This window comes from Zonotrichia albicollis, chromosome 4, assembly GCF_047830755.1.
Source record: "Zonotrichia albicollis isolate bZonAlb1 chromosome 4, bZonAlb1.hap1, whole genome shotgun sequence".
Classification (NCBI taxonomy): domain Eukaryota; kingdom Metazoa; phylum Chordata; class Aves; order Passeriformes; family Passerellidae; genus Zonotrichia; species Zonotrichia albicollis.
Window position 1 is genome coordinate 48534330 of NC_133822.1, and position 15428 is coordinate 48549757.

At 42.5% G+C, this 15428-nt stretch overlaps 1 protein-coding gene across 1 annotated transcript in view; it reads right to left on the bottom strand.

Annotated features, from left to right (window-relative positions):
• Positions 1-9627, bottom strand: part of TBC1D15 (TBC1 domain family member 15) — a 35236-nt gene extending 25609 nt beyond the window's left edge. Inside the window, exon 1 of the mRNA XM_005480605.4 lies at positions 9499-9627. Within this exon, the coding sequence (XP_005480662.1) occupies positions 9499-9522 (24 nt within the window). The 5' untranslated portion in view covers positions 9523-9627. The remainder of the gene's footprint in view (positions 1-9498) is intronic.
• Between the last annotated feature and the right edge of the window lie 5801 nt (positions 9628-15428).

A 15428-nucleotide genomic window follows, 5' to 3' on the forward strand; every position in this document is an offset into this window, starting at 1 on the left:
TTACGTAATTCATCCTTTCTGTTTTAGTTTTGCTGCAATTTTTCTACCGTTAACACAAGCAAGAAATTTCAGAAGTGCTCTAGTTAAGCAGAAATATCACTTGAAGAAATCTCTGAAGGTCACTTAGCACATCTCCTGCTTGAAGGACATTAACATCATTGCCTTTCAAATATTGGAAGTCTTCTTTCCTGTTCTCCATTACAGGTTTTTTTCTCTTTTCTATCAAAAAACCCCACCCTAATTACTGTCCAACATGATACAAAAGAAATAACCAGAATTCTGCAAAGAATAAAACAAAATGCAGATCATCACTGGTACAATTATCTGTTTTCAAATTCAATTCTGTTCAAACAAGGCAACATTGATGTTCATTTAAATTTTACCTTCTCTCTATTTAGATCTGATCTATCATGAAAACTAGTCAGAAATGTGAATCAGTCATCAACCCCTTGGACAGCTGCTCCAGGAAAAAAAAAATAAAATCTATTTGTATCAGAGTTATACTGGTAGAAGTGCACTTCTGCCAAAAATGCATCATAAAGTATACCTTCTCAGTCTAGAAGGTACGCCACCTAATAACTGGTTTTATTATTCTTCTGTCCATTAATCTCTCAGAAGGACAAACACTTCCTTTCATGGAAAAAGAAAAGGTCTTTCTAATGCTACAGTTGTCATGCAACTGAAAAATCTTACACTGCTCTTTGTAACAGCTCCAGCTCCCTGTGCCATGCTCCACCAAAAAACCCAAAGCACACGCTCAGAACTTCAGAGAGTGTCTGTAAAACAGAGCACTGGTCACAAAGCACCTTATTCCCCTCATACTGTTATTTAAGAGAAAATCTTCTACAAGTTTGAAAGGCCAGAAGGCCAAGCTGCTGAGATTCTTCTTTTCCAATCACAAGCATGATGTACTTACTGACTTTTTCCAACTGCTAACTAGAACTGTAACTAATTTGAAGAAAGAGATAACATTATTGTATAAAAGAGTATCTAGACATTTTTTCACAGTTAATCCCTCTGCAAAACATTTTGGGAGTTACCATATTGAATTCTTCAAAATACTGAGCCACTCTATTCAGCAGTACTTTGTAAGGTAACTCCATAAATGCATTTGAACAACTGAGTTTGAGAATGTAATTCTATAGTGGTAGCACCTGAAAATTAGCTACATTGAGTGGCTATATTTCACACAGTGTTCTTAGCAAGCTGAAAATTCAAAAATGCTATTAAGTATTCTTACAGTACTTTACAGTGAAACACAGTTTGTTACAGATTTTTCTTTTCTGGTACTGCAACACTGACAAGCTATTCAAAATCAATTTAAAGAAGAAAAGTAATGTTAAATTACATGTACAAGTAATTAGTACTAAGGAAAGTATCAAACCAAAAGACAGTATACCAATAGTTAGATTTGAATAAAACCCCATCCATCACTACAACCACTAGTTGTGGTTGTAGTAGTACACAACCACTACTACACTTAGTAGCTCAATCTCTCACACCATGTGGCCTACAAAGGTTTTTGCTCAGGGCCTCTGCAGCCCAACGCTCAGGGAAACGCCTGGTGAGTCAGCACACTTGGACCTCTTAAGCATTCAGGAAAATAGATTTCAAAACTAAATCATGGCTTCACACACTGACTCTTGCCTAAGCAGTAGGTTACTGCAGAACATGCAAAAAGGCAGCAGACATTAGAGGATCACCTGAAGCATCAGTAAAATGCCAGGGACTTGTGTAAGGTCTGCATGCAACAACTGCATAGTGAGATCCTGCTACATATGGAGAGAGGAGAAGGAACTATATACAGGCAGGGCAAGATAATGAGACCGATGCCCCTCATTAGCTGTTGAAGTAACTATAACCCCTCGAAACCCAACCCAAATCTGCTTCTGTACTACCTGTCAATGCCCTCGGCACAGCAAAGCAACCTAAACTCCTTGAAATCTTGATAATCTTTAGCCTTCAGTGAACTAGGAAGGCCTCATTACCCACTGTGTGAAAGAATTCAAGAGTTTTAAAGAATATTATCTGCTCAGTTAGTCCATTATGCTTTTTGTATTACAAGACAGGAAAACACACTGCTGGCTCACCTTGGTTTTGCACTATTTATTATTTTACATATAGGCTCCTCCATATTTCACATGGGCTCCTTTACAGAGGTAAGAAGAAGGTGGAGACAAGCTCAATCTTTTGGTTTGTTTTCATATGATTAGAGCCATCACTCTTCCCCTAAATCTACACAAAATCACTAAGCCCATCATAAAAAAAAGACAAGTTGATGTTAATAAGTGCATACCACAGGTCACTAGATAAGTTGACATGTCCCTAGGATTCCCCAGTATTAGAGCCCTTCCACCCATGCAGCTAATAAGAATTCTGTGTTCTGCAGTCCATCCACTGGTCCCTGGAACAGAACCTCAGGGAAGAAAAGCCGCTTGTGTTGCTCAGATGCTCGAGGCCAAAACAGCTGTCCAGCAATGACAGACCTCACTACAGCTTTAAACAGTGATTGTTCTGTTTTCTTCTGTACCTGTTTGCAAACATCTACTGAACTGCCCACAGAGAAGCATGTGTCACAGGTTTAGATGCTATTACCTACATGAAAGCCAGACTCTGTTGGTTCCACAACAAAAACACAAATTAAAAAAAAAGAAGAGCGTTTATCAAAAGCACACACCAATGCAACCAAAGCAAATGAAGATGTAATGTGACAGAAGCTGAACAACTTTGAAAATAACTTGATTTCAAATAAATTTTAATTATATCTTGTGGCTATACATTGGAATTACTGAAAGATTTTCAGACATTTTACTAGCTTAAAGCTAGTTCTGTGCAGACCAGATTTATCCATCCTTGGTATCCTTAAGTTTCCAGAATACTTCAAATCATAAGCATTACTTAAGGCAACTTAAGACTGTAAAAGCATTCAGCTGGCAACTTTTTTCTCTAAGAAAATCATGGAGACAGTAGAAAAAAAGTTAGTATGATTTAAGTATCACTTTTTAATAATCCTAGTTTCAAGTTTGAAATAAGATGTAGCTGAGAAGCTTATGAGCATAAAGTCTTTCCTGCTTATCAAGCAGTCCGTGCTGGCAGCGTACAAGCACAATTCACAGCATATTTATTTGTCCAGTTCTACTGAATGAAAACTAGACCATTGCCTGTCTGTTTCAGAATCCCACCAAAAGCTGAAAGCTGATGCAAGTTTCCAAATGCTAGTGAGCCACTTTGACCTGTTTCTTTTTTTCCATGGGTGCTACAGAGGTTAAAGGCAAATTCACAATTCATCTGATCACTCATTGAAAGCACTGGACCACACAGAGACAACAGCTATTCCAACTCGTATCCTGAGTGAGGGTCTATAGAAGCAGGGAACCACAGCAGAAAATTCAGGAAAGCTGCACAAAGCAATAGCTGCCTACTCACCTACTATTAAAAAAAACAGATGGAAGCACCAGGATGTAGGCTCAGTTTACATGTCATGGCATATGCTAGTGAAGGTTCTGGAAAACTCTTCAAGTATTTATAGTTTGTGTACAGCAAAAAATAGGTTTCTGAAGCCCCACCATTGCCCCAGTAACATTTTCTGAGAAATAAATGGTATCATTCTTAATAACATAAGGACACAGCATGGACAATGCATATCTCCATATTTCTATTGTTCTGATTACACTGAGCAGCAAACAGGCAATGTCTGTAGCATTTTTATTGCCAAAGACATGTATGAGCAGGCCTTGGGATGCTACAGCACCACCAACAATATATGAGAGAATACAAGCAAAGCCTTGATTTAATGCTTGCCATTTGATAGCAATTTACAGCCCTGTGCTACCCGCTAGTGAAAGATGACAACATTGCACCCTAACACAATGAAGTACAGACAACAAATAAAAGGAGAGCTAAGATCTGGGGCTGCCACAGAACAGGATGGTCCTGCCATCCTCACCCATGTATTTTCCACCCTGCCTGTGCTGAGCACCTAAGTATTGGCTGTCACCACGTGTACTGATTGTTGTATCTCCTGTTCCTAGGTCTGTAACATACCAACAACCTGTCAAACACAGAACAGTTGACAGAAAGCAGAAGCTGCAACTCTCCCAGCTAGTTTGTCCCATGTTTCAGACACTTCATATTCTCACCCTGTGTTCCTGCAGTGTGTTCCACTCACTCCCCTTTCTGCCACCGAGTACAGCTCAAGGCCAGCACTGCTCTGCCAAAATGCCATCCAGCATCTCATAACAGACAGAGTCTGAAGCTCTTACATAGTCAATGAGCCACTGCTCTGGAGTAATTAACTAATTATGGCATGTGTAAATACTGGTATTAACAACTTTTCAATAGCAGTTACTTCATTTTTTGCCTCATGTTAGGGAATCAGGTAGAGGACCTCACCAAGGGTTCAACAGCTGAAACAGCAAATGGGAATGCTCACAGAAAGTGACTGAGCAGAAAAGTCTGAATGTTCTGCAAACTTCAAATTAAGGAAAAATGGCTCTGTCCACAAACATCAACAACAGATACAGCAGCAGTGCAGCACCTTATTTTCAGATTCTGATGGAAAGGAAACAGAACAAAAAATGTTACACTGTAAGGAAACAATTACAGGCCAATAAAAGTAATTCAATTCAGAGAATAGTTGGCCTAAGTGACCTCACACCCACAAAAGAAAGCATCTTAGTTTAGAACTATGCATTAAGTAAAAAGAAATATAATTCAATATAAAAGTCTGTATTATACTGTTTGAATTTCCATCCTCCTCTTTGGAATAGCTGATGTTTGCCCAAAGCTTACTCACATATCCACTGCAAAGGCGTCACTGGGCACAATGATGTACCTACTACATCTTGAGTCTGTTTCCAAGGACTAGGTACCAACACATTTGAGTGTCCCACAAAGCATCAAGCCAACATTATCAACATACCAACTTGATCAACATACTCTTCTGCTCCACAGAAGATATGCTACAATATCTGGCATTCAGCTTGTAACAAAATGCAAATCACAGAATGGTTTGGGTTGGAAGGGACCCTAAAGATCACCTAGCTGCAAGCCCCCCACAATGGGCAGGCAACATTCCACTAGACCAGGTTACTCTCAGCCCCATCCAGCCTGGCCTTGAACACCTCCAGAGATAGGGAGCAGGCAACCTCTCTGGGCAATCTGCTTCAGGGTCCCACCACACTCAGAGCAAAGAACTTCTTCCTGATACCCCATGTAAACCTATGCTCCCCCTTCAGCTGAAGGCTATGACCCCTCATCCTACCACTACATTCCTCCGGAAAAAATCCCTCTACAGCTCTCTTGTAAGCCTCCTTTATGTACTGGAGGGTGCTCCAGGGTGTCCCTGGAGCCTCCTCTTCTCCAGACTGAAAAACCCCCAACTCTCTCAGCCTTCCTTCATAGGAGAGGTGCTCCAGCTCTCTGACCATCTTCATAGCCCTCTTTATTACACTGGATCCATGCCTATGGTGGGGACTCCAGAGATGGACACAGCGTCCACGTGGTGTCCTATGAGAGCACAGGAGAGGGGGAAAATCCTCTCCCATGATCTGCTGACCACACTGCCTTTGATATGGCCCAAAACACAGTTGGCTGAGCTGCAGGTGGACATTTGAGTGATACTGAGCTCTTCACCCGCAAACAACCTCACGTTTTTCTCCCCTGAGCTCATCTCAATCCATTCTCCACCCAGACTGTACTTGTGCCTGGGACTGCCCCACATTTGGCCTTGTTGAACCTTGTATGCCTTTTGTTTGCTGAGCCTGTGGCTCAACTTTTTTTCCAAGAAAGTAAAATTTCACACCTCCTAGTCTTAAAGATGCCCAATTTCTAGGTAGGGAAGGGGTGGAGAGGGACAGAACCCCACAAATGTTGCTCATGTTGAGACAAATATGAGAAAGCCTCGACACCAGGAACTACATAAGAAAAGTTTCCTACTTGACCACACTACATACTTCAAGCTCTGCCTTGTGCTCTGAAGATTTCTTGAACCACAAGTATTTCTGCTACTCATGCAACAACAGCAGGGTATCAGTGAAAATATAAGTCTGTTCAGGGTACTGAGAGCAAGAGCATCAGGTAGTAACCCACTGGTTCCATTGTAAGCACTTCTGCAAAGAGAAATCCTTAATGAATAGAAAAAAGAAAGAAAATATAGAAATTTCAGAAATATCACTGCACTCCTATACATTCAAGCATAATAAGGCCTTAAATAAATTCAAGAGAGATAGTCTTCTGTTCACAAAGAAAACCCACAAAGTACAGTATAATAAAAAGGAATTATGATTGTATTAATAGTAAATTATAAAGGCTGAAAAAGATATAACAAATGTTTAAATCAAATGTTTAATAAAGTGGCACAACAATGCACAGTACAGGAGTTTTGTGCATTCACATTTAATTAGTAGAAGGTGGAGCAACACACTGCCTATCCCACAGAATAGATATACACCTAAAATAACTCACTGTGTCTATGTCAACAAAATACCTGTAGGATGCAAAGTTAATTTGAACATACCAAATTAAAAAAAAAACAAAACCACCTTCCACTGCAAACACAAATTCCCTCCCCAAACATACAACACTAACACGACTATTTAGCAATAGCTGCAGTGCTTCTTGGACACTTCTAGTTTGCTGAACTGGCCAGACATCTGAGCTTAGAGATAAAGCTCAGATGTTTGGCCAGTTAACACTCTGAAACTTTAACTCCAAGAGCAGGAGCACAAGCAAGTGAAAAATAACTTATCTGACAGCCCATGTGTCAATTGGTAACCTGAGAAAGATTTAATAGCCCATGTGCTGAAGATACTCTGAACTCCAAGAACATGATAAAAGTATCATTACTGTCTTTAGATCAGCTGCAATAGTCATCTGTATACTGACAGACTGAAATTGAAGCTTGTGCTTCTCCCCATACACAACTTTTTAGCTCATTTTCTGACATGGTTTTCTGTTATAAGGGTGAATCCAGAGTAGGTTCTCTGAATACAATAAACTGCCATTTGCTAAGCAACAAAAAGAGAGAAAATGTACCTGTTTTCATAAAGTATAATATATAAATGTACCTGTTTGCATAAAGCCAAAAGCTCTGAAAACAAATGACCTTATTACCAAGTTACTTCCAGAAAAAAAATGGCAACTCTAAGAAAGCGCAAAAAAACTGAAGTTCACACTGTTCTAGGGCAGACAGTCATTTATAAAGAATGAGTCATGACTCCAGAATTCAACAGCAGTAACTTTTCCTGAACAGAGTTAACTATCCATATAGAGAAAAACGCTGATAAGAACCTCGTGAGAAGTTCCAGCAAGAAAAAAAAAAAAAAATCACAGGACAAAAGTCCAAGTAAAGTAGTACATGAGATAACCACATTTATAATTCATATCCCATTATTGTATGGAGCAGAAACCAGAGACTACATGAAATAGCAGGATTCTGAATCTACTGATATTAATAAGGTCTGGGAAATAACATAGTGCAGAGCCAGAAGGAACACTGCAGTTAACTCATGACACCCACAGCTTGTGCAGACACAGAAGTGCAAAAGGCCTGAAGTGAGAATGCTGGGTCTGTACCAACCTACACTGCATTTATTCTACCTGGAGTGAAATTTCATTAGTTTGTAAGCCCTCCCAAAATCCTGCAGCCACTCAAAGGAACAATTTGTGGTCCAATGTGCTCCCAACAGAAAACTAACCCAGACAAAAGTAAGCACAGTTGCAATGTATTATTTCAGCTTGCTAGATCTAATTACTGACACATCAAATGAGTACAGTATCCAAGAAAGCAACAGTGCAACACACAGGTGGGGAAATACAGAGAAGGATGGAACTGCTCCTGAGAGCAGTGAAACCTCAAAACAGCCCAGCCACTTCATGAAATTTGAGAAAACACAACTGTCATTTTTCCTCTGTGTTAAAAGAGACACGGCAAAGAATGCAACTGAATTAGAGGTTGCATTAACAAATTGCATTAGGACTGTGGACGTGGCATAACTAAAACAGTTTTGCAACATCTTGGAGATTTAATCTCAGGCAGACATGGCTCTTGGAAAGAAACAATGAATACACAGCAAATTTATAAACAACTAATCCACAATCATTCTAGCATCTCATATAATCCATCACAATACAGCTGCTTTCACAACCGACATCCTAAAGAAGATCCTGATAAAAGCCTAAGTGGAAAACCAAAAACAACCTGAAAAATTAAAATATTCAAATATTTACCAAAAAAATTAAAATATTTCCCTTCATCCAATAAATTTCTGTATTGATATTAAAATGGGTAAAACTAAAAAAGGAACTTTTCTGTATACATAAAAAGTGGATGTGCATAGCTAGAAACAGCTGGGAGAACACTATGACTATCTTTATATTTACACACCTAACAGCAGTAAAGAACATAAAAATAGAATTGCAAAAACTCGAGCTGCATAAATTGCCTGCTCCAACAATTCTGGTTGAAACGGATCTGCTTTCAACACCTGGGCGGAATTTTCGTGGTATAGCTAAGGGCACTCCTCAGCACCCCCGGGGAAGCGCAGACGTGGCTAATTACGGGTGTTCTCTTGCGCCGAGATCAGCGTGAACTGAAACCATCATCTTCTGGCCCGGGCTGGAAAAGTGAAACCGCACACTATCACACGCTCACCATGGCTGCTACAATCGGACACCGCACCGAGATTTTAAATCCTAAATAAAGGATCCACGTGCTCGAGAACACCGCGCTGCAAAGCAACGCTTTCATAAGAGTAATGAAATAAAACTATTTTTACAAAAAAACCAATACGGACACAATTCGTATGTGTTGGCGGGGGCGGAGGGAAACAGTGGGTGTTGCTTGCACCTCCCCCTCCTGCGAGCTCAGTCTCTGTCAAGCAATAATGTTTCGCTCCGGAACGTTCGGCAAGAATCCGCGGCGCACCAAAATTTTTAAACTACTAAACTATGGGACTGACAAGGCTTTGTACGCACGCCGGGGGCAGCTTCCCACACGCTACCAGCGCGCAGGCCGGGGGAAAGGCCGCTACCGTCCGTGAGCGCCTCCGGGACGCTCGGACACGTAGACGGGACAAGCGGCGTTCCTCAGCCTCCGGCGGGCAGGCGGGGAGCCAGCGCGGCCGCGGGGCTGCCCCCCCTGAGGAGAGCGGCCTCCCGCCACCCCGGGGCCGGGGCCGAGCTGCCGCGGAGGCGCGGGGCGCTGCCCGGCCGGCAGGTGCGGGAAGGGCCCGAGTCCCGCCCGAGGCCGCGACCGCCTCCGGCGCAGAGGGTCTGCGGCCGCTGCCAGCGCCCGGCTGGGTCCGCCCGGGGCCAGGACGACACCCGGAGACGCGGCCCCGGGAGGCGACACCCGCAGGCAGGGGAAAAGGCGCCCGGCCATTCAGCGGCCCAACCCCCCCCTTCCCCGCGACTCCCGCCAGCTGGGGCGACCCAGCGCCCGACACGGCGCGTCCCGCGGCGGGAGAGACCGGCCCCGCCGCCGCCCGCCCCCGTTACCTTGCCGCTCGGCGGCGCCGCCATGTTGCCCACGAGTGTTTATGGTGACGTCGCACTCCTCACGTGCTTCCCCGCCGCGCCACAACAATAGCGTCACTGCTGCGAGCCGCGCATGCGCACTCCGCGGGGCCCAGTCCCGGGAAAGGTTGCGGCTGCGGTGGCTTTGCTGTGCCACAGACGGCGGCCCGGACAGGGAGCGAGGGCTGGGGCTGGGGCCGTGCCGTGCCCTGCCGTGCCACAGGTTGCAGCCCGGGACAGGGAGCGAGGGCTGGCTGCGCTGCGCTCTTCCCGACGGTGGCCGCGGTCCCGTCGCTCCTGTTGAATCCCTGGCATGGCCGCAGCCCTCCGGGAGGTTGCCCAGTGTGCAGCCGCGGGCCCTGGGCAGCGGTGACCGCTCCACAGCGCGACGAAGAGGAAAGGGGATTGTTGCTCTTTTTCTTTTTTTTTTTTCTTTTTTCCACTCTCACCCTTTTTCAGAGCTCCCTGAGATTGCAATTGTAATTTGAGCAATGTTGTATCGTTGATATAAAGCACACATCATACTCTCTCAAACTATTTTCTTTCTCTTTACGCTGTTGTCCAGTCACAGAATCATAGAATAGTTTGGGTTGGAAGCGACCTTAAAGGTCATCTAGTTCCAGCCACCCTGCCATGGCCAGGGACACCTTCCGCTGGACCAGGTTGCTCAAAGCCCCATCCCACCTGGCCTTGAGCACTGCCAGGAATGGACATCCAGAATTCCTCTTTACAACTCGTCCCAGCGCCTCACCACCCACACAGCGAAGAATTTCTCTCTAATATCTGTTCTAAACCCACCCTCTGCCTGCTTGAAGCCGTTCCCCCTTGTCTTACTGTTCCATTCCCTTGCAAACAGTCTCTCCAGCTATCTTGCAGACCCCCTTTAGGTACTGGAAGGTTCTGTAAGATCTCAATGTTACAGCACCCACAGGCACTACTAAGCTGCCCCAATACTCATATACCAGATCTTTAATATTAGTGAAAAATACACTGCTTTCAATATGGTAGTTTTTAACACATAAGGCATTCAACACATCAAGGGACAAAAGGAGATCTTAATTACAATCTCATCCATCTTAGCAAATATTCAGCTTTCAAAAGTGTACAAATCTATAAAGCCTGAAAGAATTCTGCAAAAGTCAATGGATTTTGATTGGTCTTCTTTATCTGGAAAAGTATATTGTGTATGGTATTACTTTTTAAAAATTGGCTTTCACATAATGTCTGAAACATAACAAAGATGGTTTTTAGCACATTGGTTATATTCCAACAATATCATAAAATATTTTGAGCAAACAGTATATCCCCAAATAGTGTTTATTTGAAACAGACAAACGAGATGTGTGCAGGGAAGTGATTTGCTTCTCTGAAGGAGCAAAGGTAATTTGAGTTTTGGAGTGGGTTGGTTGGGAGGTTTTATTTCTGTCATAAAGTGGCATTATAATTCCCTTCTGACTTTTTGAATTAAAACCCCATTTAGTTAGATTAATACCCATACCCTACTTACCTTGGAAAACCAGATTTCCAAATTTCAAGACAAATACTGATCTGCTTTAAAGTTGGAAAAGCCTGTTGTGACTCTCTGTATATAAACATGCATAAAGATGAGAAAATTAAATAAAAACACAGATCACAAGTTCTTGTAGTAATCTCTAGGTCTGGAAAGTGTAGCAAAAATGGACACCTTAACTTTGGTGGTCCTTTTGTTTAAGAACACAACTTAGTGTCACCATGAATACAAGGGAGAAGGCTACACACTAAAAATGCATCACACATCACCATAAATTAATTGCTTTGAGGGGTGCAAGGGTTTTAGCTACCTTCCACATTGGTTTAATCTCACTTGGTATCCTATGTGTTCCTTTTCATCCTTTCCTTTTCCTACCCTTTATTTCTTACTCCTTGCAATATAACCATACATTACTTTCACACCATCTGTAATCCTGTTTCTTGCACTTCCTTTTCATCTCTAACCTCCCTGAAATTTGCAATGAACACTGAGGACTTCCTTTGATTGGTTCCATTGCATCCCCTTGTTCTGGCTCTTCAATGAAACTGCTTTGTCAAGGTTTCTTTCCTAGGAGAAGCTCAAAATTGAGATTCAGATTTCAACTCTGTTAGTCAAGCCACAATCTACAGTGACTCCTCGAGGTCTGCTCTCTTTACTAGTATGATTGCCAGTTTCTAGTTCTCCTGTCTCTTGAACTTGATCATTAGCATATTGAATCAAAGCCTCTGTTTCTTTGAAGGAAATTGTGTCAATAAATACATATGCATCTCATGACTCATTGCCATATTTCTACCATAGCCATCAATTCTGATCCAAATTATCATTGCAGATAGCTAACAGACAAAATGGTTTTATTTTCCTCCAGATTCTCTTGGCAGTCATCTCTCACTTCAATATCAATAACCATATGTCTCCAGGGCCCACAGCTTGGTTGATGCCTTAGTCTTAGAGAACTCTCAGGACTCTGTCTTTACATGCTTTACCCAACTCCCTTGCTGGCATTTTCTAGTACAACAGCACTAAATCACAGCTTTCCCCATCTATCCACACAGCTAAATATTTTCTCTTGTAACATTCTGTTTGCTGACAGTGACCCACACCATTGTGATACATCCAGACTTCTGCAGAATGTTTTAGTCATTAATCCAGCCCATATTATTTTAACCCTCTCATCTTAATTCCTCCTGTTCATCTACCCACTCCCACCCTTCTACAGGGCCCAAGATAAAATGCCATTATTCTTTTTGAGGGCAATTATCACCCACTCTCACTCATTGCAAAGGTCCTGCTTCTGTCAAGTCAGCTCAGTGCTAGACTTTGCCTATTATTTGTAAAATTTGCACACAAGTTGTGTGAAAGGCTTTTTCCTCAAGCTGACGTTCGTGGAGCTGTCAACTAAGTAAAAAATGAAAAGATAAATCCCATTTGTGCTGTTCTCAGCATGCCAGTCACCATTACCTCAGTGTCAAGAAGGCCAGTATGTTTCAAAGAACTCAGTCCCACAGACCAATCTACTCCATGAGATATATATGACCATCTTCTAGCTACTTACCCAATCTTCTAGACATCCATCTTGGGCCTTCTCCCTTGTTCTTTAGCAAATTTTCATTGTATAACAATGTGTATATTGTTACTTGGGGAGCAAAATTACATTTGTTATCAGGCTGCTCTATCAAAGGACTGCTGAAAGATTGAAGTTGGCAGGAATCTTTAGAGATCATCTAATCCAACCCTTCTGCCCAGAGCAAATCACAAATGATTGCTCAGAGCTTTATAAAGTTTGAGAATCTTCAAGAATATACATAACCACAGCCTCCTCAGTCCAGCTCTTTGATCAGTGTTTGGTTGCTTTTGGAAAACCAAAGGTTTTTCTTATGCTTAAATGAAATTTCTTGTATTTTGGTTTGGGTCCATTTTGTCATTGAATACCACTAAAGATACCAGTGCTTTCTTTACTTCCTCTCATAATCTATATTTAGATATTGAAAAGATCGTCTGACCCTTCTAGAGACAACAGTCTCACATCTGTCAGCGTCTCTTTGTATGACAGATGGTCCAGTCTCCTAATTGCCTTTGATTGCCCTTCACAGGTCTCACTCCAGGCTGTCAGTGTCTCCATTCTACCAGGGAATCCAGCACTAGACCCAGCATTCCAGAACTCTCTCACGAGGGCTGAGGAAGTATCATCACCCGTCAGCTTGCTGGCAGTGTTCTTCCTGATGGAGCCCAGGATGGCTTTATTTTCTGGCTCAAGATTGATTTGTTGTGCAGAGGTTTTGACACTCAGATACCTTTGTGCAAGGCTGCTTCCCAGCCTACATTATTGGTGTGTTACATTATTGTACTTTGCAGACCTGAATGATACACAACAGCAAGTTCCATAGGCTGACATGGTGCTAGCAGGTCCCTCTCCCTCCTCCATAAGCCCCTTAAGGAAACAATGGGACACTCTGTAGCTCTATGCTGAAGTCCAACCTTTCACACACTACACAGATGGGAGTCTAAGGAGGAGGGTATCTGTAGCCTGGGGGCCCACTCTTTGTTGGATTTTAATTAACCATCTGCTCTAACACTTCTGTCACATAAAAGGTGGTCACAGCACAGCAGCCAGCACTGAGTGTGCAGCCAGAGTGTTCCTGGCTTTCCCGTGGCTTCTGTTGCTGTCACAGCTGCAAGCATAGCTATTACTGCTGTGCCAAAAGCTGCAGCAGCTGCTATTGTTGTTGTTCACACAACTATTTCAGCAGAGTTCCAAGATACTTTCCTGTGTTCAGAAGTGTCAGCTGCCCACATGCTCAACCACATGAAAACCTGGCCCACACAAGACAAGTGCGGGTTCTGTCAAGTCCTTCCATCTCAGGCTTAATTTGTACAAACAACCCCTCAGCAGAGGAACAAAGAAAAACAATACCAAAAATATCTTTCCCTTTGATCTTTATTTCTCCTCATAGGAAATGGATGTATTCCAAGCCTTGCATGGACAGATGCAACCCACAATTTTTCTAGGCTATTCCAGTTTATCACAGACCACAATGAGATAGTAAATGGGGTGCTGTCCTGGACTCTGGATGCAGCAAGTCACCCAGGAGAGAGCTGCAGACTAGGCTTTTCAAGTTCCTCATATTTTAAGAGGTACCTTTCCTCAGCATTAGTTGTACTGTAGACAATAAATGAAATATCCAAGGATTTAGCTGTGAAATGCTCTTATTTTCCCCATGCAAGAGGAAAAGATTTTTTAAAATACCTTCCATTCTATTCCACAATTAGGAGAGCAGGAGGGAGATCAGTCCCTGCCCACATCCATACAGGTCAACCAAGAAAGCCCCTGGGGTACAGTCAGCCTTTACATTTTATTAATAGTTTGCTCTTTTATGTAATTATGGACCATACCACTTACGGTTTCTCAGGCTAATACATAGAGATGGGGTTGGGGACAGCACAGCCACTGCAAGCTGGCAGCATGTAAATATGATTTAAAGGGCAGAAGAGGACTAAAGCACCTGGATTAAAGCTGCATTGTGCCATCTGCTCTCAAGGCCAGAGCTCCTTATGCACTCTGGCCTAATTTATTTGCCAGAAAATGTAGGCTCTGGGACCACTTAGGACCTTCTTTACTTACCAATTGTTTCTACCTCAAAGCAGAAACTGAGAGATAAAGATAGGATAGCCTTTCTAACCTGTTCCTCAAAGAAAACATAAAAAATCCACTAACCTGAACAAGTAGAGCATGCAGATAGAGCACTGTTCCATGCTTAGCTACCTTCTGCAACAAGGTTAGACAAGAATGGAGACAAACTAAGTATACATAGACCAAAATTAAAAGGAAGGAAATGCCATACCCCAGTGGCATTTATTTGTATTTACAGTGTGAAGGCATGGAAATGTAACAAGACATGAAGGCATGTATGCTGGGTGATGAGATTTCTTGAAGCATTTGCAGCATCACATTTTGAATATCCTTAAGCACAGCACTGAGCTCATGTTTGTGAACTTGATTTTTTATCTGTGTATCAATACAATTCCAGAATATGAATCAACCCAAAACATATAGAAGTTGTCACATAAGAAAACATTGCGGTTGGTGTAACCGACCATCACTTTACAATAGGTTTTTTCTCTCAGTGGGGTATAAAACTGTGGGGCTTGTAAATACAAAAGAAGCAGAGCAGATACTAACATGAATGCTCTGCATTTGTCATGCAAGGAGAAATTCATGATTGCATCAGCCTCCATAGAGGGTAGCTGGAAGCTATCCGACAGCGATGACTAAACAGAAACTGATCTGTTGTTTGCCATTGGCACACCAGTATTGCCAGAGCTAGGAATGCAGCACGGCAGACAAATTGTTGTAACCCTATCACTTCTACATATACATCATAATAGCAACAAACAACATTTCCTG